The 24,359-nt window shown below is 49.3% G+C and overlaps 9 protein-coding genes across 9 annotated transcripts; 6 read left to right on the top strand and 3 right to left on the bottom strand.

The window, feature by feature from the left end:
* Positions 1–110: 110 nt before the first annotated feature.
* Positions 111–894, top strand: N7482_001654 (lysozyme; the record flags this gene model as incomplete). Its single annotated transcript, XM_056683779.1, has 2 exons — positions 111–275; positions 361–894. 2 exons carry the CDS (start codon positions 111–113, stop codon positions 892–894), a joined length of 699 nt encoding a protein of 232 aa, XP_056547385.1.
* Positions 895–2,579: 1,685 nt separating this feature from the next.
* N7482_001653 (uncharacterized protein) lies at positions 2,580–3,155 on the top strand (the record flags this gene model as incomplete). The annotated part of the gene is made up of 1 exon (XM_056683778.1): positions 2,580–3,155. The coding sequence occupies one exon, from the start codon at positions 2,580–2,582 to the stop codon at positions 3,153–3,155; it is 576 nt and encodes a 191-aa protein (XP_056547384.1).
* Positions 3,156–4,290: 1,135 nt separating this feature from the next.
* On the top strand, positions 4,291–5,052 carry N7482_001652 (uncharacterized protein; the record flags this gene model as incomplete). Its single annotated transcript, XM_056683777.1, has 2 exons — positions 4,291–4,301; positions 4,422–5,052. The coding sequence occupies 2 exons, from the start codon at positions 4,291–4,293 to the stop codon at positions 5,050–5,052; spliced, it is 642 nt and encodes a 213-aa protein (XP_056547383.1).
* Positions 5,053–6,666: 1,614 nt separating this feature from the next.
* On the top strand, positions 6,667–7,076 carry N7482_001651 (arylsulfatase; the record flags this gene model as incomplete). The annotated part of the gene is made up of 2 exons (XM_056683776.1): positions 6,667–6,989; positions 7,013–7,076. 2 exons carry the CDS (start codon positions 6,667–6,669, stop codon positions 7,074–7,076), a joined length of 387 nt encoding a protein of 128 aa, XP_056547382.1.
* Positions 7,077–7,208: 132 nt separating this feature from the next.
* N7482_001650 (uncharacterized protein) lies at positions 7,209–9,040 on the bottom strand (the record flags this gene model as incomplete). The annotated part of the gene is made up of 5 exons (XM_056683775.1): positions 7,209–7,324; positions 7,387–7,673; positions 7,731–8,077; positions 8,144–8,808; positions 8,866–9,040. 5 exons carry the CDS (start codon positions 9,038–9,040, stop codon positions 7,209–7,211), a joined length of 1,590 nt encoding a protein of 529 aa, XP_056547381.1.
* A 445-nt stretch (positions 9,041–9,485) lies between these two features.
* N7482_001649 (arylsulfatase) lies at positions 9,486–11,147 on the top strand (the record flags this gene model as incomplete). Its single annotated transcript, XM_056683774.1, has 1 exon — positions 9,486–11,147. The coding sequence occupies one exon, from the start codon at positions 9,486–9,488 to the stop codon at positions 11,145–11,147; it is 1,662 nt and encodes a 553-aa protein (XP_056547380.1).
* Positions 11,148–11,242: 95 nt separating this feature from the next.
* N7482_001648 (multidrug resistance-associated protein) lies at positions 11,243–16,038 on the bottom strand (the record flags this gene model as incomplete). Its single annotated transcript, XM_056683773.1, has 10 exons — positions 11,243–11,861; positions 11,942–12,022; positions 12,092–12,281; positions 12,358–12,989; positions 13,041–13,112; positions 13,166–13,277; positions 13,335–13,649; positions 13,706–14,872; positions 14,929–15,964; positions 16,021–16,038. 10 exons carry the CDS (start codon positions 16,036–16,038, stop codon positions 11,243–11,245), a joined length of 4,242 nt encoding a protein of 1,413 aa, XP_056547379.1.
* A 1,814-nt stretch (positions 16,039–17,852) lies between these two features.
* Positions 17,853–18,889, top strand: N7482_001647 (YoaK family protein; the record flags this gene model as incomplete). Its single annotated transcript, XM_056683772.1, has 2 exons — positions 17,853–18,201; positions 18,255–18,889. The coding sequence occupies 2 exons, from the start codon at positions 17,853–17,855 to the stop codon at positions 18,887–18,889; spliced, it is 984 nt and encodes a 327-aa protein (XP_056547378.1).
* A 1,664-nt stretch (positions 18,890–20,553) lies between these two features.
* On the bottom strand, positions 20,554–24,174 carry tcsB (putative sensor histidine kinase/response regulator TcsB/Sln1; the record flags this gene model as incomplete). The annotated part of the gene is made up of 7 exons (XM_056683771.1): positions 20,554–20,641; positions 20,694–20,833; positions 20,888–21,011; positions 21,060–23,291; positions 23,354–23,917; positions 23,989–24,023; positions 24,091–24,174. The coding sequence occupies 7 exons, from the start codon at positions 24,172–24,174 to the stop codon at positions 20,554–20,556; spliced, it is 3,267 nt and encodes a 1,088-aa protein (XP_056547377.1).
* Between the last annotated feature and the right edge of the window lie 185 nt (positions 24,175–24,359).

Genomic DNA, 24,359 nt, shown 5'->3' with positions numbered 1-24,359 from the left:
CTCGCAACCAACCCCATAAATAGCCACCATTCCCCGTTCCCATTCCCTCCTTGCCAATCAGTTCGTCGTTGCCAAATATCCCTGCGAAACAAAATTGATTTGCAGCAACCATGAAGACTGCCGCTCTTTCCCTCCTGATCGCCGCGGGCGCTGCCAGTGCAAGCCCCCTCGAGGCCCGAGCCAGCGGCGTCCAGGGCTTCGATATCTCCAGCTATCAGGGTACCGTCAACTTTGCCGGTGCATACAGCGCGGGGGCCCGTTTCGTCATGATCAAGGTGAGTGATCACCCAGCGGGCGACTGAAATAATGCCATAAGCATACTACTTCATGGACTAACCTCCCCCCCCTCCACCTGACCAGGCGACCGAGGGCACTACATACATAGACAGCACCTTCTCCAGCCATTACACCGGCGCTACCGAGGCCGGTCTGATCCGAGGTGGCTATCACTTTGCCCACCCCGACTCCAGCTCCGGAGCCACGCAGGCGGAGTACTTCTTGGCCCACGGTGGGGGTTGGTCTAACGATGGCATCACCCTGCCTGGCATGCTGGACATCGAGTATAACCCATCCGGCGCGACCTGCTACGGCCTGAGTGCCTCTGCCATGGTCGCCTGGGTCAAGGACTTTGGCGAGACCTACAAGGGCAAGACTGGTCGGTACCCGATGATCTACACCACGGCCGACTGGTGGAACACCTGCACGGGGGGCAGCAGCGCCTTTAGCCAGGACTACCCGCTTGTACTGGCCCGCTACAGCAGCTCCGTGGGCACCGTGCCCGGGGGCTGGCCCTACCAGAGTTTCTGGCAGAACTCCGACTCCTACAGTTATGGTGGGGATTCGGAGATCTGGAACGGCAGTGAGGATTCTCTGAAGACCTTTGCCAAGGGCTGAGGGAGCCGAGGCAGAAAGGGGTGCGATTGACTGTCTTGCTCTTCCCTGGCGGTTCTTTTCTATCTGGGACACTTCATACGACCAGAGGATCAGTGGGAAGCAGAGGAGATAGTCTATTGTGCTTTTCCATGTATATAGGCAGCAATTGATTGTCATTCTCCCTATATGGCTCTTCCGTGTGCGCATACTTGGATCTCCGGGAACGACGAATTCCTGTAGTTTATCTGTTACTTCCATTAGTGCTAGGACCTCCGAGAGGATAAGAGTAGGGAAGAAGTTGTTCTTGGCGCTATAGAGCTTGAGGAGATTATATATGTAATATTGTACCAGCGTACGAAGTAATCTGGGTCCGTGGGAAGCGAGTCACAATTGGGTGAGGTTGATAATATATTAGTTTGCAATATCTGTGCCCGCTCTTAAGCCGCCAAGATATTGACATTTTATATAGTAGAATTAGTTAAGATAAGTTATATATAGTCCTTCCCGCGGTAAGAGATCCCGGCATAGTATACGCCCCAGTATATCTCTTGGAGCCGAGGGGGTATGTTTGGGGAGGAATTGTCGGGAGTCGGTGAGGTAGGTTGATTTATAATTTGGTTGAAAACTGACGGGTTAGGAGTCAGAGCCTACGCCCATTAGAGACCGAATACTACCTGTGGTGAGGGGAACGGTAAGGTACTTGTAATTCAATTTGTGGCAGAAAATGTCAATAGAGGTACGACCTATCTACCCCTCCTTTTCTGTGCCTGAATTTCCTCACAGCACATAGCATGTTATCTCCTGTCGGTCAATTTTGCGGTCGGCCGATACTAGACCGAAAATAAAAGAAGAGATGGAATTAAAAAAGAGACTAAATTGAGAAGTTCCAAATGCGACTCCAAGGCTTTCCGACTCTTGTCATTGGCGAAGTCGCCTCCTACCTACCCTTACGGGATGTGGTAATCCTGGCCCAACAATGCCATGAGATTCACTACGCATGTGAAACAGGACTACGGAAAGCCCATAGAAAAGCGCAGCTGAGCTCATTCGAAGATTGCTGTCATGCATTTCAGATCCTTCTCTGGACACTGTGCTGGCCTTCCTTAGGCCAGTATGTGCTTCATATTTAAGATAAACACCTCATATAGTGGGGAATGCCTCGATATACCGGAAGACGCATCCACAGCGTCTAAAGCGATGAGCTTCACCACAGACAAGGAAAAAGCCCGTGTCACGGCCTGGGCTCAGGCATTGGCCGCAATGTTTATCTCAATATCTCCCAATCTGGAGTCTCTTGCATTCGCCCCCGTCTCTTGGAGGCGAAATGTTACGTACGAACCGAGATATACGTTGAAGCAATTCCTGGCCCACCTGAGTCAAAATCCAGAGAGCTCTTGTGCTCAGGCTTTAACAACTTTACGCTATATCAGGCTTCTGCCCTGGGTCGGCATACTCCCGGGATATACGCCTCCTATCCACTATCTGTCAGTATGAAGCTAGCTGGCCATTTGCGTGCGGTGGAAACATGCTGTGTTGAGGGAGTCCAATCTCTTGATGCAGAGGTACTTAAACCTGATTCCTGTTATTTCAAGACTATTCGCATCCATCAATCGTGCCTGAGCTCTCGAGCCTTGGTTCACGTCATTAGCTCAGGCAAGGAACTCCAGGAGTTTGCTTACTGTTTCTGATTTTTCCGGACAGAAGATATGCGAGCGGTGGTATGCCCTCGGGATCTGCTAAATGCACTGTGCAAACATAAAGAGACGTTACGCATCCTAAACTTAGACCTGGTGTCTCAACAAACGAACACGATTAGACACAACAATGAATCACATGACGAATCCATAGCAGAACTGGCGGATTTCATCGTGTTGACTCATCTAAGACTGGGGATGGATTTGTTCCTACGCCTTGCTCGAGGATTCACCGGCGACAGCGGCGATGACTTTTATTTGATTGAACGTCTACCACCGCAGCTGGAGTGCCTTACAGTCTATGGGTATAGACCGGGAAAAAATGCACTATGGGATGAGATATTAGAGGAGTTGAAGGAGATGATAGTCGATGGAGACGAATCTGTGTTTACCCTGCGTGGCGTTGACGAATACCTTCGACATCCTGCGAACCCTGATCCTGAACCGGAGCCCGAGGAAGAGGGGATTGCAGGGGAAAGTGAAGATGAGGATATAAAATACAATTCAGACGCCTCTGATCGATCCTGGGAGCTTGCCCCTGGCTGGTACAAGGAGATGCATCCGCGTCGACGGAGGAATGGCGGCTAGTATGAAGTGTGAGGAATCATGGGTCTCGAACTTTACCGCATACTCTCAAGAAAGAAAGAGTTTGACTCTCAAGAAAGAAAGAGTTTGGCCCACACCTGTATTTTTAATGTTAGGATCCAAGTACTCGAACTCTGATAGTACTCATGTGTTTGAGCGCCTTGGACAGCGGATCGAGGGTGATTTGACTTGCGGCGAAGTTATTTAGATGCATTGTAGAGGCAAATTACCATCAAGCGAACCCAGTTCGCATGGAACTGAAGTATCGGTCAAATCGCCAAGTCAATGGTAATCGAGTCATCTGCTTTGAGATTGAGGCGGCAAGAGGGTTCTGCATGTAAGCTCACAGCCCACAGCCCACGGCCCCCAAAGTGCGTGTCCCTCTCACCAAGGGTCCTCAACTCTCAGCTGGGTTCTACGTCCGTGGGCCACTTCATGGTTTTTCGAAACACACTGTACTTTACGTATTACCGCTACTCTGCCCCTGAACCCTTTTCTTGGCAGTATTCCAGTACAGTTGTAAATGATATGTAGCACAAAAATAGCATATGTATTAATCTTGCTTGGTCTCAGGGCTTCTAGAACATTGATCATACGCCGAGATAGCGAGCCTGTTATATGAGTATCTTGAATCTCCGCATGGCTTTCCCAGAACGGTAAACCGACCGCTATCTGTTCCCACGCACTGACCCACGCAGAACGAAACACGATCAAGAATGATTGGCTATTACGTACGCACTTGAACGACGGTTCCACTTCCTTGAGGGGTCACCTGGTATCCGCATTCTGACGAGAATTTGAAGAGGAATTGAAAACGACGAATCACGAAACACAGAAGGAATAGGGAGATTCTTTTCTTGTCCCGCTTTGTATCACATGGAAGTGCTGCAGGCAGCCGAAACCCTGCCGACCCGCCATCCAGAAAACCAGACTGCAATGAAAAAGGGTGGGGGAACCCGTGGTAGATAAGACGGACCTTGTGGTCAACAATACATGGCAACCTATGGGCACCTTTGACAAATATTGGCACAAAAGTAGGGTGACGCGTTGTTGAGATCTCTCCAGAATTTTTGAATCAGCTAAGTGTATTGAAGTTATTTGACAACCATCTCTCTTCAAATCGAAACTGCTTGGATAAATGGCATCAAAGTAAGTGTTCTTGTTCGAAGCGCAATCGACCCAAGAAGAGGGTAAATCGGAAGGGGACAATATCAAATCAAGACGAAAAGCGAAAGGCTATTCACAGATATTCGCTAAAAGTTTTTAAAGCACGATCCACAATGATTTCCACGACATAGCTATCGTGCGAGGAACAGTGGACGCCGTTCCCGCAGTCCTCCATCTCCTAGACACCGCAGTCAAATGGCTGGTATCGCGTGACAGAATTGGGCAGTGGGGAGCAGCACCGTTTTCTGAGAATCCACAACGCGCTGAAAGACTCAGAGAATTTGCATCAACGGGCCTTGGTCTTTGGCTCGCTATCAAGGTTGCTGATGACACGCCCACGCTGGGCCAAAATCTACTCTCCAATATAAACCCCCAAACTATGAACGAAGAACCCCCGGGCGTCATCATAGGAGCGCTTGCTATTGGAGATAGGATGCCTTATGTGACACCTGTCTCTGAGCCTGAGCTTTACGTGCGATTGTTAGTCACGGATCGACAATGGGCTGGCAACAAGATTGGCAAACGCCTTTTGGAACATGCACGTGATCTTGCCAACGAGGCTGGAGTCTCATTACTACGGGTGGATTGCTATGCAGGCGGCGACGGCAAATTGATCCAATATTATGAGTCTCAAGGGTTTAAGCTCTCTGAAAGATTGAACGTGGAAGGCCACTGGCCTTGTCAAGTGCTTGCTCAACGGTTAGATGAGATGAAAGAGGAAGAGAGACGTTGATTCTTTCTTTGCCGGAGCATATTTAGTGGCTCCAAAATGGATTTCCAGAATTATCGACTACATATATGACGTACTGATAGCCTGGATATCACATCGGTGAAGGGGACTAGGTAAATGACTCATTGGTAGGACGATGTGGTGTAACGAGTTCCAGTTTGATTGGCCGCACCCTCTGATATGATCCCCTAGTAAGAGTGGGAGAGAAATCGCAATATATGATTGCTAAGCTCCTGTTCAAATACCGATCGTACTGAAAGGATACTAATTTAGTAAAGGTCGGTCAGAAGTGGTAGGCGACATCTCGAGGGCTGGGTATGACACGCCCTTGGGTTATCAATACTCTCAGGAACCAAAAAATATTGACGGAATACTCTCGGAATCTCAGTCAATGGATGTTCCAAATCTTAAGCTAACAGCAGCAATAGTAATTGAAAAATTATCACTCTTACAGTACTACCGTTTTCAGGATGTGAAGACCCCTCTTTCCTTTAGATAATCGAGCCTTTGTGGTTGGGCTAAATAAAAATAGTAACTAGCAAAGTTATTAGGAAGGGAGGAGAAGATTTTGAACGAAATAGTGATCGACACTTACGTAGTTGAATTATATTCCCGGGTAAGTTATTACTGAGCAGCTGGCCACCATAGTGAAAATATATTTAACTAACCGCTCTGGGAATCATCAACTCTAGTACTGCTTCAACCATCTTATAAAATAACGACGGTGCTTTTAAAAGGCACATATCGCCTAACAAGGGGTTTTGAGGCAAGCCGTTCACTATGCCTTCGAGATAGCGTCTATATCAGTATCTTATACAAGCCTCCCAGGTAGTCCACCTGTACTAGTCACAGCGCTGTCGTAGTCGACGCATGCCCTACGCATTATACCGTAAATCTCTTTTCGTGCCCCTCGACCCACAATGCAGCCGACTCGAGTTCTACTGAACAGAACCAACATTTTAATACATAGAATACCACCTAAGCAAGAATTGCATCCCCATACCCCCCCATAACGCATACCTATTTATGTAATATTCCACACCAATCTCGGACTAATCAATACTTCCAATCTCTATATAATATTCTGGCCAGGTCTATCGAAGAGGTGTGGGAACTCTGACGATCTGGCCTGTTCCATACTCAATCTTTCTCCCTTACTGTACCTTATTCTCTGTTATAGCGTGCCCGACCGTCGCTCCATCCTGGTCGCTCCCCTCTTCTGAGATGAGGAAAAAGGCTGTGCTGCTGTAAAAGTCTAACTCTGGCAAGCCAAATAGCTTTTGTTTGTGCAACACCTACTCCCTTTAGGGTTTTGGTGCTTCGCCCGAAATAGTGCCCACACCGGAACGGCGGGTGGAGCGGTGGTGGAGCACGGTTATACTGTGGCATCGGGATGTGGGCCACAATTATTTTGAGTTTCTACTTCGTATTTCTCTTGGAGTGGGAAAGACGGGGCGATGAGGAGGAAGGGATTCTGGCCGGCTAATGGTAGACGCCGGTTATGGTGGAGGGAGAGACCTGAGACTGGCGTCAACTGGCCGCCATGTTTCCACTCTACTGTTTCCCCGCACGAGGCGTCACCAAATCATTCTCACTCCTGCCGGGTGGTGGCCCACTATGCGTGGGAGCCGGGCGTGGAGGCGGGGTATGTATAACGGCGGGCCTAACGAGCTCCGTCTAAGGGATTTGCATAAGCTCAAAGAGCTCTGTCTGATCGCCAGGGATGTTGAGCCTCAACCCGTTGTGGCTATGAAGTACCGGAGTGGGCCGAGAGGATCTTTTGTAGAAGGCCAAATCATCCCGCGCTGTGAAAAAAATGCTGGAATGGTAGAGCGCATGGACTGGAGTATTTGCCATGGTTTTGACTACCTTGAGGCCCCTGGAGAGCTGGACAGCACTTGTGTGATTTTCATGTCCGACAACGGCACCGAAGGAGCTTGGTACGAAGCGATGCCGCTTACAGCATGTCCTACAAGCGGGCACAAAGTAGTGTCACGGACACATTCTCCTGTTTGGTATATGTCTAATATCATACTGCTTTTCAGGGCCGTACAAAAATTATCCATACTGCATTCCACATCCTTGTTCGTCGGCCTCAACAAGACGATTAGATGGTGCATGTTAGGAGCATATGAAACCTTCGGCCATGCATCGTTAACCTAAACCGCTGTATTCTCGACAAGAATACCTCCACCTTTCTCCTCGGGATCAGCATTAGTTTCTTGGCTGATCTCTGCCAGCTTGAACGCAATTCCGTCTCTTGCCATGCGCCATTCTGCATCATAAATGGATTAGTTTTTGATCTCATGGAGAGTGTAAGAAGAAAGGGTTGTATACCGGCAGTTTTTCTCGCAGGAATCTTCTGGCGAAGCATTTCGTCGATTTCTTCCAGAGATCGCCCTTTCAGCTCCGGGTAATAGAAGAAGGCCCATATTACACCTACCATGCCAATGGCACCGTAGACAAAGCCAACTTTGGCATGAAGGTTACCATGGCCAGCATTGATGAGGTATGGCACAGTGAAGGTTGAAACGAAATTAGTAAGATTCTGGACGCTCCATCCCATCATCGCCGTTTTTTCTCGCAAGGACAACGATGGGATTTCGGCTGGGGTTAGAGCAGCACTAGATTATACAACCTGTTAACAAAACCCACAAAAGGGCCGGAGAGTCTTCACTGACAGTTGCGCAAAAGAGCTGAGGTAGAAAATCCCCCAGATGGGAAATAATGTCGCGATCGCCAACTTTTGGTTTGCTGAGGGGTCTTGCTTCACACCGAGTCCACCGATTACCAGCATAATAAGGGCGCATAGAGGTGCGCTTGTCTGCCAGAAGCGACGCCGTCCGACGCGGTCAACCAGCACGAGGAATAGGGCTGCACCGACAAGGGCAGCCAAAGTACTGAACATGGTAACTAGGAACGGATTCACACCGAGTGTCTTGAAAAAGATGGTCCCATAGTTGTTCACGAAGGATTGTCCAGTGGCCTGGCCGAAAAAATTGGTGATCATCGCAATTGCGGTACGGCCCTGTTAGTCCAAAGATGTCAGTTCTCATTAGATGCTCCCAGATTCAGTTATAGATCGATAACGAACGGTATTGGAACCCCGGAAAAGGTCCAGCCAACCTCCTCCCTCGGTGTCGAGAGTCAGTGATTCTTTGAGCAGTACTAGCTCCATTTCCACATCGACCCCGTCGCCATCGTGCAAGTATCGCAGATTCTGCAGGGCCTTTTCATCTTTCCCCACCCTGACTAGCCAGCGCGGCGATTCGGGGATCAGGAATGTGAGACACAGGCAGACGGGCGGGATTGAGAACAAGACCGCCAGCGGCGTACGCCAGGAGGTGTCCCCCGCCCAGTGTGCAGTTTTGTAACCAACACAACTAATGAGGAAAGAGCCAAGTAGACGACCAAGTAGATAGCAGGAGACAACCGCACCGCGCACCTTTGCTGGGACGATTTCGGCTTGGAAAAGAGGGACCAACCAGCTTTCCATGCCGACATAGGCATTGACCAGTAGGCGTCCAACAAAGATTTGTACAAAACTCTGGGCTGTGTATGAGGTGATGATGCCGATGAGGCAAACCACATTCATTGCGACGAAGACTGTTCGTCGACCGAACCTTTCGCCGATTAGAGTGGCAATCAGGAGACCGACTGCATACGCGATCAGAGGAAATGAGTTCAACATCGCGAGATGGAATGTATCCAGGGCGCAGACGCCTTTCGCATTACATTTCCCAAACCTGCGATCAAAGGCTAAACACGTCAACTTATCAGCACTGAGAGTTTATCAGGCCTCTAGGGGATCCTTACCGTCCATCGCCTGGATAGAGTTATAAACCGACAGATCAAACCCATTGCTCAGCACGGACAAGGCCAATACCATGATGGCCAAGCCCAATGGCAATGTAAAGTGACGCACGAAAGGCAACGCCGCCAAGCGTTGCCACCACGCAGTAGAACGAAACTTCATCTTGAGCGGACGCATTTTTCCCCTTGGACCGAGAGGCCCTTCTGCGAGATTGGCGAGTTAATGTACCTCCTGGGAAGTCTTTCACATAATGCTCTTTAAGAGGGGGTATCCGGGGGGGATACGAGAGCAACGCGGTTAGCGAGTCTAGGATTCGACTAGGCTTTCCCTAAGCTGTATGTACTTCCCCACGAACTTCGTTTCATTGGTTAGATCTGATTTAGGTTCGGGTGCCCACCATCGCGAATGACAAGCCCAAATGACGCCAGAATCCATCGATTGCGTGGCGGGTGGACCCGTAGAGGAAAGGTGCCGAAGCGGGCCCAGCTTGGGCCGAAGACGGAGAGGGGAAAGCTAAGGGGAGATAAAGTTCAAATAGGGCTGGGGAACGGCCTCTATTAACAAAGAGTCGATAGAACCTCCCCTGCCGCGGCACCAAGCATTTCCCAATCAAAACCGCATTATGGCCGCTAAGCGTCCGAATTTCCTTGTCATTGTCGCCGATGACCTGGGCTTCAGCGATACCGGGCCCTATGGCTCGGAGATTGAAACGCCCAACCTCGATCGCTTAGCTACAGGGGGGCTGCGTATGACGGATTTTCATACAGCCTCCGCCTGTTCGCCGACCCGCGCCATGTTGATGTCGGGGACGGACAACCATATCGCGGGACTTGGTCAGATGGCCGAATTCATGGCGAGCAATCCCGGGCGTTTTAAAGGGCGCCCGGGCTACGAAGGCTTTCTCAACTTTCGCGTGGCTGCCCTACCAGAGATTCTGCAAGATACGGGATACTTCACCGTCATGTCGGGCAAGTGGCACTTGGGTATGAAAGCCGAGATGTCCCCATCTGCCCGTGGGTTCACGCGAAGCGCCGTTCTACTGCCCGGGGCCGGCAACCACTACAACTACGAGCCCCAGCTGGAGCCCTCAGTCAAGCGCGCGCCAGCGTTCTTCAACAGTGACGGGCTCTGGATGGAAGACTCCCGGCCCTTGGATCGCAGGACAGAATTACCTGAGCAATTCTATTCGAGCGACTATTTCACGGATCGCATGCTCGGGTTTTTGAAAGATCACAGGTCCAGCGAGACAGAACAGCCATTCTTTGCCTACCTCGCATACACCGCGCCTCACTGGCCTCTACAAGCACCACCAGAAGTCACTGCGAAGTACCGTGGGGTATATGATGAGGGACCAGAGAGTCTACGCCTCAAACGTCTCTCTCGCCTGCAACAATTGGGACTTGTGCCGAATGACATCGTACCGGCTCCAATGACCGCCGCAACGGCGGAGTGGGACGCAATGACCGAGGACGAGCGGAAGGCTTCTGCTCGGAAGATGGAGGTGTATGCGGCCATGGTCGATCGCATGGATTGGAATATTGGACGGGTCTTGGACCATCTAGAAAACACGGGGGAGTTGGACAACACCTTCGTCGTTTTCATGTCCGACAACGGTGCAGAAGGAAGCCTTATCGAGGCCCTTCCCATGATTGGTAGCTTAAACATCATGGATGTGATCGGCCGCTTCTATGATAATTCGCTGGACAACATCGGCAACGCAAATTCCTTCGTTTGGTATGGCCCGCGCTGGGCCCTGGCTGCCACCGCTCCCAGCCGTGGCTTCAAGGGATGGAGTACCGAAGGCGGCATCCGCTGCCCATGCATCGTGCGCTATCCCGGAATAACGAGAACGAACCCTATCAGCCATGACTTTTGTAATGTCATGGATATCGCGCCCACTTGCCTGGAATTAGCCGGTGTTGCCCATCCCGGCCAATCATTTAGAGGACGTGAAGTAGTCCCCTTCCGAGGCAAGTCGTGGGTCCCATTCATGAGAAGCCACACGCAATCAATATACGATGCCACCCTGGACGTGACGGGCTGGGAGCTGTTTGGCCTTCGAGCGATCCGGCGGGGCGACTTCAAAGCAGTCTGGTTACCGGAGCCTCGCGGGAAGGGGGAATGGGAGCTGTACAATGTTACTAAGGACCCTGGCGAGCTGGAGGATCTGGCAGCCACTCATACAAAGGAGCTAGAAGATCTGATGGTCGAGTGGGAAAAGTATTTCGCCGAGACCGGCATGATTGAGATTAGTGAGAATGGAAAGGGCTTGAATGGGATATAGACTGCTGGCTAAATTATGAGGAGTAGTTTAGCAAATAATTTTTTAGACCGCCATTTGGATAGCTTCGCATCGCTCTGTGAATCTCATTTCCTGAACTAATATCTGCCACTATTGAGAAGCGTGCTAAAGATGCTATCTTTCCGATTACTCAGAACGGTAGGACTATCAATCTCTACTACCTGTCCCCGATCTAGACCGATAATCAGATCATAACTCAAAAGAGTGTGGACACGATGTGCAACTGTAAGGACTGTACATGTACAAAAGGGATCCTGTTGCAGAAGGTCTTGCACACGAGCGTCAGTTTGTATATCGACGCTGCTGGTGCCTTCGTCAATCAACAAGATCCTAGCGTTGCTTGCTTGTATTTTCAGCATTGCACGAGCAAGTTGGAGCAGTTGTTGCTCGCCCCGAGATAACGATAGAGTGTCGTTTATCTCGGCATCTAGCCCGCCTCTTTCGAGTAGCACACCATCCCAGATCCCAACTCGGTCGAGGGCCGCGATGATGTCTACATCGGAGAGAGATTCAGTGGGATCTAAATTGAATCTGACTGTACAACCAACCATGACAAACGATGTTTGGGAGATGGTGACCAGACTTTCGCGGACTCTGTCAGGGGAGAGAGTAGCGAGGTCAAGGTCGTCAATGATAATTGAACCGCGGGTCACGGTGAGCATGCCTAGTAACGTCGACAGTAAAGAGCTCTTTCCACTAATTTATTGCCCGGTGAAAAGTTAGCCGGGACTAGTAATCCTAACGCCAGATAGGATTATTAAGACGATTATACTTACCTCCCAGTACGTCCGTAGATACCAATCTTCTGACCTGGCAAACATTTCAGAGAGACATTCCTTAGTACTGCTGCTTCAGAACTTTTTGTGGTTTGTTAGTAATGCGAAAAGAATGTTGGTGATGGCATACATATCCTGTGAAATACCTACTTGTATTGGGCAGTCATGTCCGAGATCGTAATAGCTCCCTGACTCGGCCAGTCGATGGGAACTTCTCCCTGCTCCGTTGAAATTTCACGTGGCACTGTAAGTTCAAAATCTTTAACGCGAAGAATTGAGCCAAGCGATGTTTCCAACTGCGCCCAACCCGATATGAGAGATGAAAGGTTACCATTGAAGGCTTCGTGAAGATAAGTCAGCTGCGTAAGTATATACTGGTCGCAAGGTTCAAGGGGCAGTGTCATCAAAGAACATACCAAGAATGCTGTTCACAGATACTCCAAGCAATCCGACACTCGTTGTATGTCTCAAAGACACTGCTAAGCTGATGACAATGATTGCTTCAGCGGCGACGATGAGGTCCAGGACTAAGGTGAGCCAGCGCTGAATGCAATTCAGCATATAATACGTGCGCTGGGTAGCATCCAGCAATTTTGAATTAGCGACTCGAAAATCTGCCTCCCAGCCAAATGCCTGGATTGTGGCAAGACCCTCAACAGTGTCAAGAAGATGGGAGTACAACGGACTTCTGCTTTCCAGGTCCAGTAAACGAAGTTGCCGCGATGTTTTCAGATAGAAATGCTGTAAGAGAAAGAGGGAGATAATCAGAAAAGGGACAGATATTGCCATGTACGTCGAGCCGGTTGCAATCAATGCAGCATTGGCAATTGACGAAAAGAGATCTGGATCCGTCAGCACCACGATCGTTAAATGGCGAGCGATAGTGGTTATGAAATCTTTCCAGAGGTTGAGCAGAATGGTAGGGGTCTTACTTGACACCGTGATTAAGATGCCAATAGGCAAGTCGCTTTCTATCAGGGTCATATCTTGGCTAAATCGGTTTAGTAGTGACCCGATGTCAACGGTGCCTAGAAATTGAGGCGTTGCCCTTCAGATGTCAGCAGTTGATCGAGACGCGAGAGAAAAGAACTGCATGTACATCATGATGGTCTCTAGTACGACATGATGGAGCCGGCGGGCTGTCGAGGGCGAGATCAGAATGAGTGTAGCCCTATCTTTCTGTTAGATGTAAAATAATAAATCTTGTCGGACAGAATGTATCACCAAACATAACCACCATTCCCGACGGTATTGCAGATGGCGAGGAGGAAATACACCGTGACATAAAGTGCCTTTTGGCCTCCACCACGATCGGCCCATCGCTCAAGCCAAATTTCTAGTAGAAAATTGATGTCAGCGGTATCGGAGATGCCACAAGTAAGAATCCACTTACGACTGTATGTACTAGAGAAGACATTCACTGTCACGAAGAAAACAAATATCACAGCGTTCGTCCACCCAACGTAGCGCAGATAGTAGGTATAGATAGCAGAGTCCCCTGTTGCCCTCCTGAGATCATCGATTTCATTCGCCTCGGAGATCATGGTGGCTTTATCCTCTATCCCCAGCGCCGGCAATCCTTTCGATCCTCCATCTTCTGCGGGGTCAGACCCATTTCCTTGGTAAATATTGCCATCGCAGGGTTCTTTTTGATGTAGACATCCATCCGAAAGTACATAAATCCGATCCGCATAAGACAATTCTTCCACTTTTAGGGTGTTAGCTCACAATAGGCTGACAAAGGAATCTTGAAAGGGATCCTACTCTCATGTGTCACCAAAATCACTGTCGAATTCTCTCTTCTTAGCAGTCCATCAACTCCCAAGAGACGCGCTGTGATAGTAGTCCTAGTTTTGCGGTCCAGTGCACTGAATACATCATCTAACAGCAAAATCTTCCTGCGAGCGTATACCGCTCTAGCAAGAGCGATCCGATGCATTTGACCACCACTCAGCAGATGGCCAGATCCGTGTCCAATTCGCGTAGCATCTCCATCGCGAAGAATATCCAGGTCTGAATTGAGAGCACATGCGTGAAGAACAGCCGCGTACCACTGTCTATCAAATGTGTCCTCTCTCACTGGAGCTACGGAGAAAGCTCCACAGATTGCATCGCGGATGGTACCACTTGGAACCCACGGTGTTTGTGCGCAGAATGCAGGTTGTCGAATAGTCACTGTCATGGATCCTGTCTCACAGACTGCTTGGCCAAGTATAGCGCGAAGCAGGGTTGATTTGCCTGACCCAACTGGCCCTTGGATTATGACTATCGCTCCGCCGGGGATTTCTAAATTAACATCTCTCAACATAATCTTTGCTGATGGGGATGGGCGAATGGTGACGCGTTCCAGGGAGATGACAGGTGTTTGAAGGTCAGTAATGTTCGGTGAGCCTTTGGAAGTCAGGAAATGCATTTCGGTGGTACGTGGGGATGCATCAGATTCCGCTTCCATCGCGCCAAAAAAGCTCTCATCTGTGCCTTGAGGACGGATTGACAACAGAAGAAATGCCTGAACTCTATCAAAACATCCCGTACCAGCCGCTATAGAAGGAATCGCGCTTAACAGCTTAGAAGCTGGGTTAGTTAAAAGAGCTATGATGGACAGACTGCTGAATGCCTTAGTAACATTCAGTTCCTTTCCTTGAGCAGCGTAGACAGCGAAGGTCAAAGCTGGTGCTAAGGCCGAAGGCAGATTCTGAATCATATTCTTCCAGACCGTACTCCGTCGGAAATTGGCCATTTGGTGAGTTTCTTGGGCTCTTTTCCTCTGTACAAGCCGAATAAAGGTTTGAGTTAACCCGGTTTCCTTGACTGTTTGGATATGCTCCAGCATTGAACGGGTGATCGCTATGCGTTGCTGCACAGCATCTACCCACACCTTCTGGTGCCCTCCAATATGCTTCGAGATATAAATACTTCCTCCACCAGATACTAGTATCACAATTCAGCAAATTGTCGCCGTATTTCAATTTAGACGGGATCCTTACCAAGAACGATCACTAGTGGCACCAGGCAAACCCACCCTAAACGAAGAGCAAGTAGCGCAATACCAATACCCACCTCAATTGTTCGCGCCCAGGATTCGTTCAAAATGATTAGACAATTGATGATCTGGTCAATGTCGGTAGTCATTAAAGTAATTGTGGCAGACCGATCTTCTAGGATACCATCGGGGATGTGTAAGGCATGGTCGTAAATCATCAACGAGGCTGCCCCTCGAAACATTGTCACAAAGCGATACAACATGTGGTTGTATATGAGGTTTGAGAGGGCCATTCCCAAATATATTAGAATTGTGGCGCCGATGAGACCATAGCCGTCGTTGCTCGCACCAGGAGACTTATCAAGCCAGTTGAGGATAGATGTGATCAAGAAGGGCTGTGAGAAGGTAAACCCGGTCAAGCATAAGCGTAGAAGTACTGTGAGAGTAAATGGAACCTTGAAAGCTCGGCCCATTTGCCATGGAAATTCGAAGCGGCGCTCGGGACGCCGGCGTAGGGCCCAAGCTCTAAGTGCCCTCCGCGCCGTTCCCACGGACTCTAGGGGCTTGTCGAGATGATCAAGGTTTTTAGTAGCAAGCAAAGATCGAAAACCAGTCAAAAACAGACGGTTCAGCCACCACATGAACGAACGATTGACAATTCCACTTGTTGACTCTGGTGGTAGATCTTGATAGGAACCAATGAGGTGTTTCTGCTTTCCCAAGCTCTCGAAAAGCACCATCACTGTTTTCGCTGCGACACTTGCCGTAAAAAGACTAGGAACCAAGGAGTTCTTGTTGGATAACCACAAAGTTCTCGTTTGTACAACATCGAAAAGTAATGTGAAGAGAAGGTAGATGGCGAGAAGTGATGACGGTCTAACCGACCGCTCATCTTCCACCCACGACAAGATCACAGTTTCCATTGCCACTGCTAAGTTTATTGAGCTCAATGCCACGGAAAGCTTTGTATACGGCTGGATCTTCTGTGCCCAGCTGATGAGAAGGGCAAGTTGGAGCGCGGCAAAAACCAAGGCAGTTATCTGAGAGGACGTTACCTTATGTTTAACTATATGGGTAGAAATGTGAAAGTACTTACCAGCTTCGCCAATCTCATTAAATGAGGCTGTGTTCGCACATCTCTCTTAACGAGGATTTGCAATCGAACTGGACATACGAGTAGGAATGCGACCGCAGGAACGAGGCCAAATATGGCTTGTTCGAACAATAGCGTGAAATCAAAGCCATCTCGGCACCCGCGATCTATTACCGGGCCGAAACGGTTGTCAGCCTGGAGTGAGCACCCTGATGGCATGATGTAGTGGTGCAGTCATGCACTCCTTTTCCACCCTTGCTTTTCGTTTGACGAGATGGAGGTAAAGGGGTAAAAGGTACCTGTTAGCTCCGTAAGCTAATCACAGTGACATTCTCCTATCTACAAACCCCTCACCGCCACTACCGCCTACTAGATTCGACTAGCTATAAAGGACATTTATATTCTACACGACCTGTTTTGGTACGAAGCATCTTGAGCACAGATCAGAGACTATGTTTCATTGCTTTGAAGCAAGCATTGAGCTCCAAGGGCAATATACACCATATTTGGATGCAAAAAACTAGATGCGGACTCGTCTATCAATATTACAATGGGTTTTTGATAGGCAGAATATTATATAATCAAGGGGGTGGCGGGGCAAACCATATGGAGCGTCACGATAGTCAGCTGCAGTCGCTACGGGCATCTTTCTACACTCTCCCCGGTGCGACAACTATGAGAACTCAGCCACGCCGCTGCAGAGTTCGGGCCAATGAAGGCCCTCGGGATCACTCCTGAAACAATCTGGTGGGCCTTGGGAATCACTTAACGTCATGGGCTGTGTCAGCTGGATTTGGTTGATAACTGTGCAGATCATGTGGGCCTGCGGGTCTAGATCTTCCCCGCGCCTTGCTCTACACAAAGGAGATTTCCTTCAACTTCTGAACAGTCGAGTTCCAAGTCCAAAATTAATTAAACCCAACCTACGCCGACGAATGCCCCCTTCTCGTGTCTGTGCCTTTTATTGTGATTGAGACCAGGTTGGGTAATAGGTCATGTCTGACTATGCAGTAAGCACCGATGATCCGCAAGCAACAAGCCACTTCCGGAGAGATCCAGCCTCGGGACTTGGCGGGTTTCTAGTCTCCCACCACATGGATTGAGTGGTAGAGGCTTGGCATGAACTAGCCCTGGTGGTGGGATGGCCTTGGCATAGATTTCCCCCTTCAAATCCTTGATAAGGATCTTGTCACCCCGGTCCTAGCTCCATCTCTCTTGTCGAATCAAAACCACATTTCCTCACCAATGAGGCGCTGCACTTGGCATATCGCCGATCTACCCTGGCATTAGTAGTCCTCATGGCTTGCCGCCAAGGTTAGGACAATGAAACCACAGAATCGAGTCCCTTGGCCTCTCAGATGCTGCTGATACCACGCCGATTGCGGACACACCGCCAAGGCCGCCAAGTGCAATCATAGACGTTGCTCTTCCATACCCAATTTACGGGCCCGGGCTGAAGATGCATTAATCTTGACTCAGCTTTCGGGAGACTGGTCTGACAACAGTATTGATAATCTTGAACCTTCGGCTCGGAGGATGTAGGTTCAAAGAATGAGGAATGCAGTTCTTGTATGTTTATATTCTCCTCCGGGTGCTGCCCCTGCTTCGTATGACATGTACCAAAACAGAACATGCATACCAAGGAAGACCGGTGACGAGACCCAAAATACCAAGACAGCGACGGAAACTACCCGAAGGTAGATCCCTGCTGGCGTCATCATGTGGAGTTTCATCCTCGCCGTTGCTACCCAAGACTCAGCTTATAAGCATAGCCGGCATCCACGATTTGACCCAGACTCGTTCTTTGCCCCAGTCTCTATCATAGACTACTCAAGATGCGTAGTCCCAGGGGATCAATTCCGTCCACAACAACAGAAAACAGCCCTGATAATAAAATTAGGGGCCCGGAATGTGCACAATACGAGACAGCTCAACAGATCCGCGCAGGACACTCGGTCCCTATTTCTTTACGTTCTGCAGTGCCCAATACCGATGTATCATCTGATGGGACGGGAACGTATACTAGCGAAAAGCCGTCCTTTCCGTTCCAGCTATCCCAGTATTTTCTCACGGAGCTGGATCCTAGACGTGCAGATGTCATCCTCATTCTGTGTGGTTTCGTTGGCGGCCTAGTGGACGGTCTGTCTTTCAATGCGTGGGGAAGCTTCTCGAGTATGCAAACAGGTATGTCAGCCCCGCCCATGGATATAACGCTTCCTAAGCTAACCAGGAGACAGGAAACACCGTTTTCATTGCGCTGGGTGTGTCCGGTCAACCTGAGTATCCAGCCTTCCTGTGGGCAAAGTCCCTCATCGCCTTAAGCGTCTTCCTCTCGAGCAACGTCTTCTTCATCCACCTTGGCCGCGCACTAAAAACACTACGACGGTCCACACTGATTCTTTCATTCGGACTACAGACCGCTGCTCTTATCGTTTCAGCAAGCGTGGTCCAGGCCGGGATCGTTAGCCCCAAACCAGAAGACCCCCGGGCACCTATCCACTGGAATCAAATCATACCAATAACGCTTCTTGCATTTCAGGCAGCGGGCCAGATCGTTGCATCACGCCTTTTGGCTTTTGACGAGATTCCGACCGTTGTTCTCACGACCCTTCTCTGTGATCTATTAGTCGATACTAATCTCTATACACGGCCGTGGTCGGCGAACCCTAAGAGAAACAGGCGAATCGCCGCTTTCTTGGCGCTGTTTTTAGGCGCCATGACGGCAGGTGGTCTTTCCAAGACCACATCGATGGCAAGTGGTTTGTGGCTTGCGGTTGCTTTGAAGGGCTCTATCACCCTGTCGTGGTTTGTTTGGAGAGATACCTCTGGTGCTGTAACGCCGAAACAAAGCTCTGAGGAAAGCCCGGTCTAGCGTTTTCCTGATTGCTCGCATCTTCATGGGGTTCCTCTGCTTGGCTTTTGCGTTCTTACTTTGATTTCAAAGTTTTGCGATCGGGACCTTGTTCCATGCCATGGCGTGTTCTGGTATCCAGCAAGACTTATCACTCTCCTACCCCGCGGACTTTGGGAGTTGTAGATAGATCATGTCAGAGCAATAGATGACAGTATAGACTGAGGATGTTACTTATAGTGCATTTTGGTCTAGCGGCTATATTGCCCGAAATTGTGCGACAGTCATCCCTGGTCCTACCAATGAGTAATGTCCCACCTTACCAGGTATACCTTGATTAGGGAGCCATCTCACTTATACATCTTCCCCCACGGTTCTCTCAAATCTCTTAGGCGGCGAGCTACCGAGCCCGGGTGACACTTCTTATATACCTATCCTAACACTTCCGGTTGCCGCTCGCGCGCTCGCTTAGATTAAGAGAAGTGCAATGAACCTGGCACGGTATATAGCGCTTCTCATCTAGTCGCGCTTGTATAGTGCAGCGGGCGCTTCAGGAGGTTGTGATCTTTGGCGCAGTCAACCCACGCTGACTCGCGTTCGTTAAGACTGCTTAGATAAAGCCCTAGTCGGATTGCCCCAGTTCTGAGTATATTAGAACTGACTTTGTTGCTTTCCGTACATGTACTAGTATTCTCGTGTCTTTTTATCGATACTCCGATTAAGCATTTCATTAGTCAGCTAGTTGTTTCCGTCATCTACGCCTGCTTCCACTCGATCTTCGCTTTACTGCAAATCCGGCGCTTAACTGGGGCTATGAGAGGCATTTACCGATTATAAGGAGTTTGTAGTTCATCAAGTTCCCCGGGAGGCTTTTTACGTGTCAATGCACGATCTCATTCCCGACGACCCCTTGATGGGTGGGAGTCCCTCCACGGTTGGTCAGAATGCCCTTTTCCCGAGTTAGCGGATAAGGTCTAGGTATCTTGCAATAGACCTGGCCAAATGGCATTCGCAGTTGGCGGGGCGCCTTTAGTGCCGCTTGGCTGTCTATAAAGCGACTAGCCGGCTTCCCGCCCATGGGGCCCACCGTTCCCTGCCTTCAAGAACTAGTACAAGTGCTATCATAGTGTACACAGTGCGTCCGACGTCTCTTCATCGCCTATGTAGCTATAGGCCTATTGATCCTCAAGTGTATCGATCACAAAAAGTATTTTGCACAGGTTGTCGACTTATCAAGAGGCACTCAGTATTGGCGATAGGGCTACCTGAGATATCCTCACACATCTGGGAGGGCAGTTGGGTATTTTAGTCGCTATCATAGCATTTCGGCATCGACGTAAGCCGCGACCGCGTTTCCCCCGATATTTCCGTAGCCAAGAAATTTTGCAGGCACATGGACACTCAAATGACAGTTTTGTTTGATGCATCCGAACTTAAAGGGGGCTGATGACATAAAGAATTTGTGGCGATAGGCGGTTGGGGGTTTGAGAAATTCATAGTGGTTGATGAGCGAAGCGAGCAAAACTGTGATAGATAGGGTCGATTCTCTGAGAAGGAACGGAAAAGACGGAGTATCTAAGTCAAGCAAGCTTGGAACCCCCAAGAATGGTGGGAATTCCATTGACACTACGATGCAACCGCTAAATTCATCCTTGGATTTCTGATATACTACAATCCAACCAAATTTATTGGGTAGGGCCGGTCTCAGCTTCCTCGGGAATGGTTGCAAATTTGTGAAGGACTTGCTTCAGCACGGGTCGTCGAATCGGTTTACTGAACTGATCAGCATGTTGGAGTGTTGCAGATCAGGATCTGAGTGACCTACCTCATGAACATATCCATTCCGCAATCCATGCAGTCTTTTATGTTGCTTTCTTCCGCAAAGGCGCTCAATGCCACAATCGGCGCAGAGTATCCCATTTCCCGAATGAGCCGAGTGCTTTGAAGCCCGTCAAGATTCGGCATCTGCAAGGATCAGCGACATCCATCTAGGAGCATTCACGTAATAAGGATCACTACCTGTATATCCATGAAGATAAGATCAAACACCTTGCCCGTTTCCATATTGGATTTCACTGTATCGAACGCTTCTTGCCCGTCCTTGACCATTGTCACATCATAGACTTCTTCGAGGGCCAGCATACTTGCGCAAGTCAACATATAGATTGTGAAATCCAGATTCGTTACATACCGTCTCACAACTTCTTGGTTGACAGTATTATCCTCCGCCACCAAGACACGTTTCTTCTTCAAACCTTCATCCTTTTCAATTGTGCTGTGGTTTGAATGAGAATTCCTTGATGGAGATGATGGGGTGGATGATGGGACAGTTGGCGTGAAAAAGGGCTGACTGAGGCCAACTAGTCGTGGTTGAATATCAGATTTCTCGAATCCTGGAGCAAGAGGCTCATTTCTTGGAGAGCCGTGAGTTGAAGGTGCTCGTGCAGTATTGGAAAAGTCTTCTAGAGAGAGCACACTGGGAGTCCGTGACCCAGGAGTGCTGGAATTGTGGGTACTTGGGGCGAACTCCTTCACAAACTTGAGCGGAATTCTCAAGGTAAAGGTGGATCCTCGCCCCTCCTCACTGTCTAGGAGAATCACCCCGCCCAATATTCGGGACAGTTGAGCGCAGATACTCAATCCGAGTCCCGTTCCTCCATACTTGCGGTTCAATCCCAAGTCCCCTTGAACAAATGGGTCGAATACGCGTCTATGAAGCTGTGCAGGAATGCCCGGCCCATTATCCTCTACTTCGAATAGGAATATCAACAGAGGACTAGCCTCTGCGGACAGCTGCTCCTCGTCCAGGGTCTCAACAAGAGCGCCGACCTTTTCTGAGGAGTTTCTTCGTATCGAGGAGACTTCGGATCGAAAGCGGGCACTTCCTCTGAAACTTCCCTTGCGAAACTCGGCGTCTTCGGGGGGTGATGCCTCACCCACGCACCGAATACGAACCTCAACCCTTCCATTTTCGGGCGTGAATTTGAGGCTATTGCTGACTAGGTTGATCAGGACTTGAAGGATTCGATGCTGGTCACCCCAGAGGACCATATCCATAAGCTTCGTCGTTTGCGCTGTATCAAAGCTCAACCGAGATTTCACATGGCTTTTGTCGTGACACCCATTCGGTTTGCGGGTCTGAATCTCTTCGCCCGAAAAGCAATCAACACTGAAGCTGATTCCTTTTTCATGAACCTGATTTTGAAAGATAGTGATCAGTTGAGATCGGATATCGGAAATTCTGAATTCCTTCTCTTCAAGTTGGATCGCCTGCTCGATTTGATTTTTGCTGAACGTCAATAGGTCATTCAATAAATGTAGAAGAAGGTCGCCAGATTGATAGACCACCCGGAGCGACTTCTTGATTCGAGACAGGTCTTCCTCTCCCATGCACACCGCACACATTCCCAAGATACCATTCAGCGGCGTCTTCAACTCGTGAGATATGTTAGCAATGAACAAGGTCTTGCTCTCATTTGCTGTTTCGGCAGCCATTTTGGCCTTTTCGAGCTCCCGAGTTCGCTCTACAACTCGTTCTTCCAGACGATTATACTGAATGGTCAATTCGTCTGACATTTCGTTGAAAGTCTTTGTAAGCTCTGTGAGTTCGTCACTCACGCAGCTTCTTCGTTCTTTTACTCGTGCAGGGATCTGGAATATTTCATGATCGCTGCGGTCAATAACGTGCCCAGGGCTGTTGAATCTTTCCAAGGGCCGTCGAACATGTTTCACCCAGAAATTAGGAAGACTTTTCTCATCCCTCTGCTCCCCAATTGTATTTCCATCGGAAATGTTTCCTCTCTGCGCTTGTCGAGAATATGACGGGCGGGGAATCTGATGCACGACCGATTTCTGGGCAGCCTCTCGCAGCCTTCGAATTGGTGCCACGGCCCAATGCGTGAGCAGTGGCACGAAAAGGATGATTGCTCCAGCCGTGCCCAAGACACAGGCAAGGATAATTTTCCGTAGTTGAACCACTGGACTGAATGCCTCCGCATGAGTCTCCTCGACAATTAAAATCCACTGTGCCAGAGTTGTTTGGGGACGTATTGCGGCCACTGCGACTCTTGTTCCTTCCTCGTTCTTGGTAGACAAATGGCTGATCGATTTGTTCTCATTGCGATATGGTTCAAGCATGATCTCCAAGGCTGTCTGGTATCTCGAAAGCGGAAAAGAGGTGTCGGTTGTGACGCTACTATGCCGACTCTCTTGGCCTGGGAGTGGAGTAGGCTCGAAAACATAATGAACCCGCGCATCGGCTAACGCTGCAGTGTCAGGTGCCGAGGTAGCGGTTGCAGGTTGGGCATTTGACGCAAATGTGTTCTCCGGTCTGGATGGTCCCAGAAGAAGCACCTGCCCTGTGTTTCCTAGTCCATCACGAGAGGCAACAACATCTTGTACGTTTGCGGCGCTAGCAACAACACTTTCAATCAAGTAAGCATAAACGCAAGATCATGTCCACTGGACCTAAAAAGCGTAACTCACGTCATGAAACCCAGAATCTCGGTGCTCGACGTATTGTTGGCAATTGGCACTGTTAAGGAAACCAGCGAGAATGAGTCGTTGATTCGGAGTGGACCCAGCATCAAGGATGTGGACTGTCCGAGCGAATAGCCGGGAAAGGCTTGTGCAATAAACGAATCGTTGTCATCTGAAGAGCGCGTATATGTCAAGTTAGGATATAGCATCGATGGATAGACATCCGATCCCAGTTTGACTGAGCTTCCATTTGCGTAGCCATATGGAAGTGTTATATCTGGGATACTGTCACTCGTGATATTAAGCAATCGTGATACTCCGCCATCTCCACTTCTTGAGTAAAGAGTAGCCTGGTAAAGGCTAAGATAGCCTCTGCTTCCAAGCGCCGACTGCACATCCAATATCGAGTTATTCCAGTTCGCCGAAGATTCATTGCCAGCATAATACCGCTTGAGAGCGGACTGTATCAATAATCGCGTGGAGATCGTCTTGCAGGTAACTTCAAGCAGGTCCAGATTAGACGCAATTTGACTGGCCTTTATGGTCGCGACGAGCTGGAGGCCTTGAGATCTGTGTCATGGTCAGGAACTACAAATTGATCACACACAATAGTCCACGCGGGGACGTAGTAATTAACTTACCCAACATCAACGACAAAATCGTACGTGGTTATCCACTGGGGTTAGATCTGTCAGCGTGCCGATTCCCCAAGTTGCCTGCCCCAACCTCAAAGCAGAACGTACTGTTGCAACCGCGAGGGCAGCGATGCCTGAAAGAGTCGTGATCAGTACCAGCAGCGCAAGCTGCACGGCGATAGGAATACGCATCCGACCGTCGCAATTTCACCTCCGATCGCGGTCGCGGTTTATCGTTAACACCAAGACCAACTTCGCGTTACACCAATCACTGTGAACGAAAAGTTATGTATTATGGGGAGAGCATGAAGCATGCCTGCATCTGATAGACGCTGCTCAGCATTCCTGTAGACTCAAGAGAGCAAGAATAAAAACTC

This window comes from Penicillium canariense (assembly GCF_028826845.1).
Source record: "Penicillium canariense strain IBT 26290 chromosome Unknown utg000001l_segment0_segment0, whole genome shotgun sequence".
Taxonomy (NCBI): domain Eukaryota; kingdom Fungi; phylum Ascomycota; class Eurotiomycetes; order Eurotiales; family Aspergillaceae; genus Penicillium; species Penicillium canariense.
The sequence above is the reverse complement of the archived record's forward strand: the minus strand, read 5'-3'. Positions and strand labels throughout refer to the sequence as shown.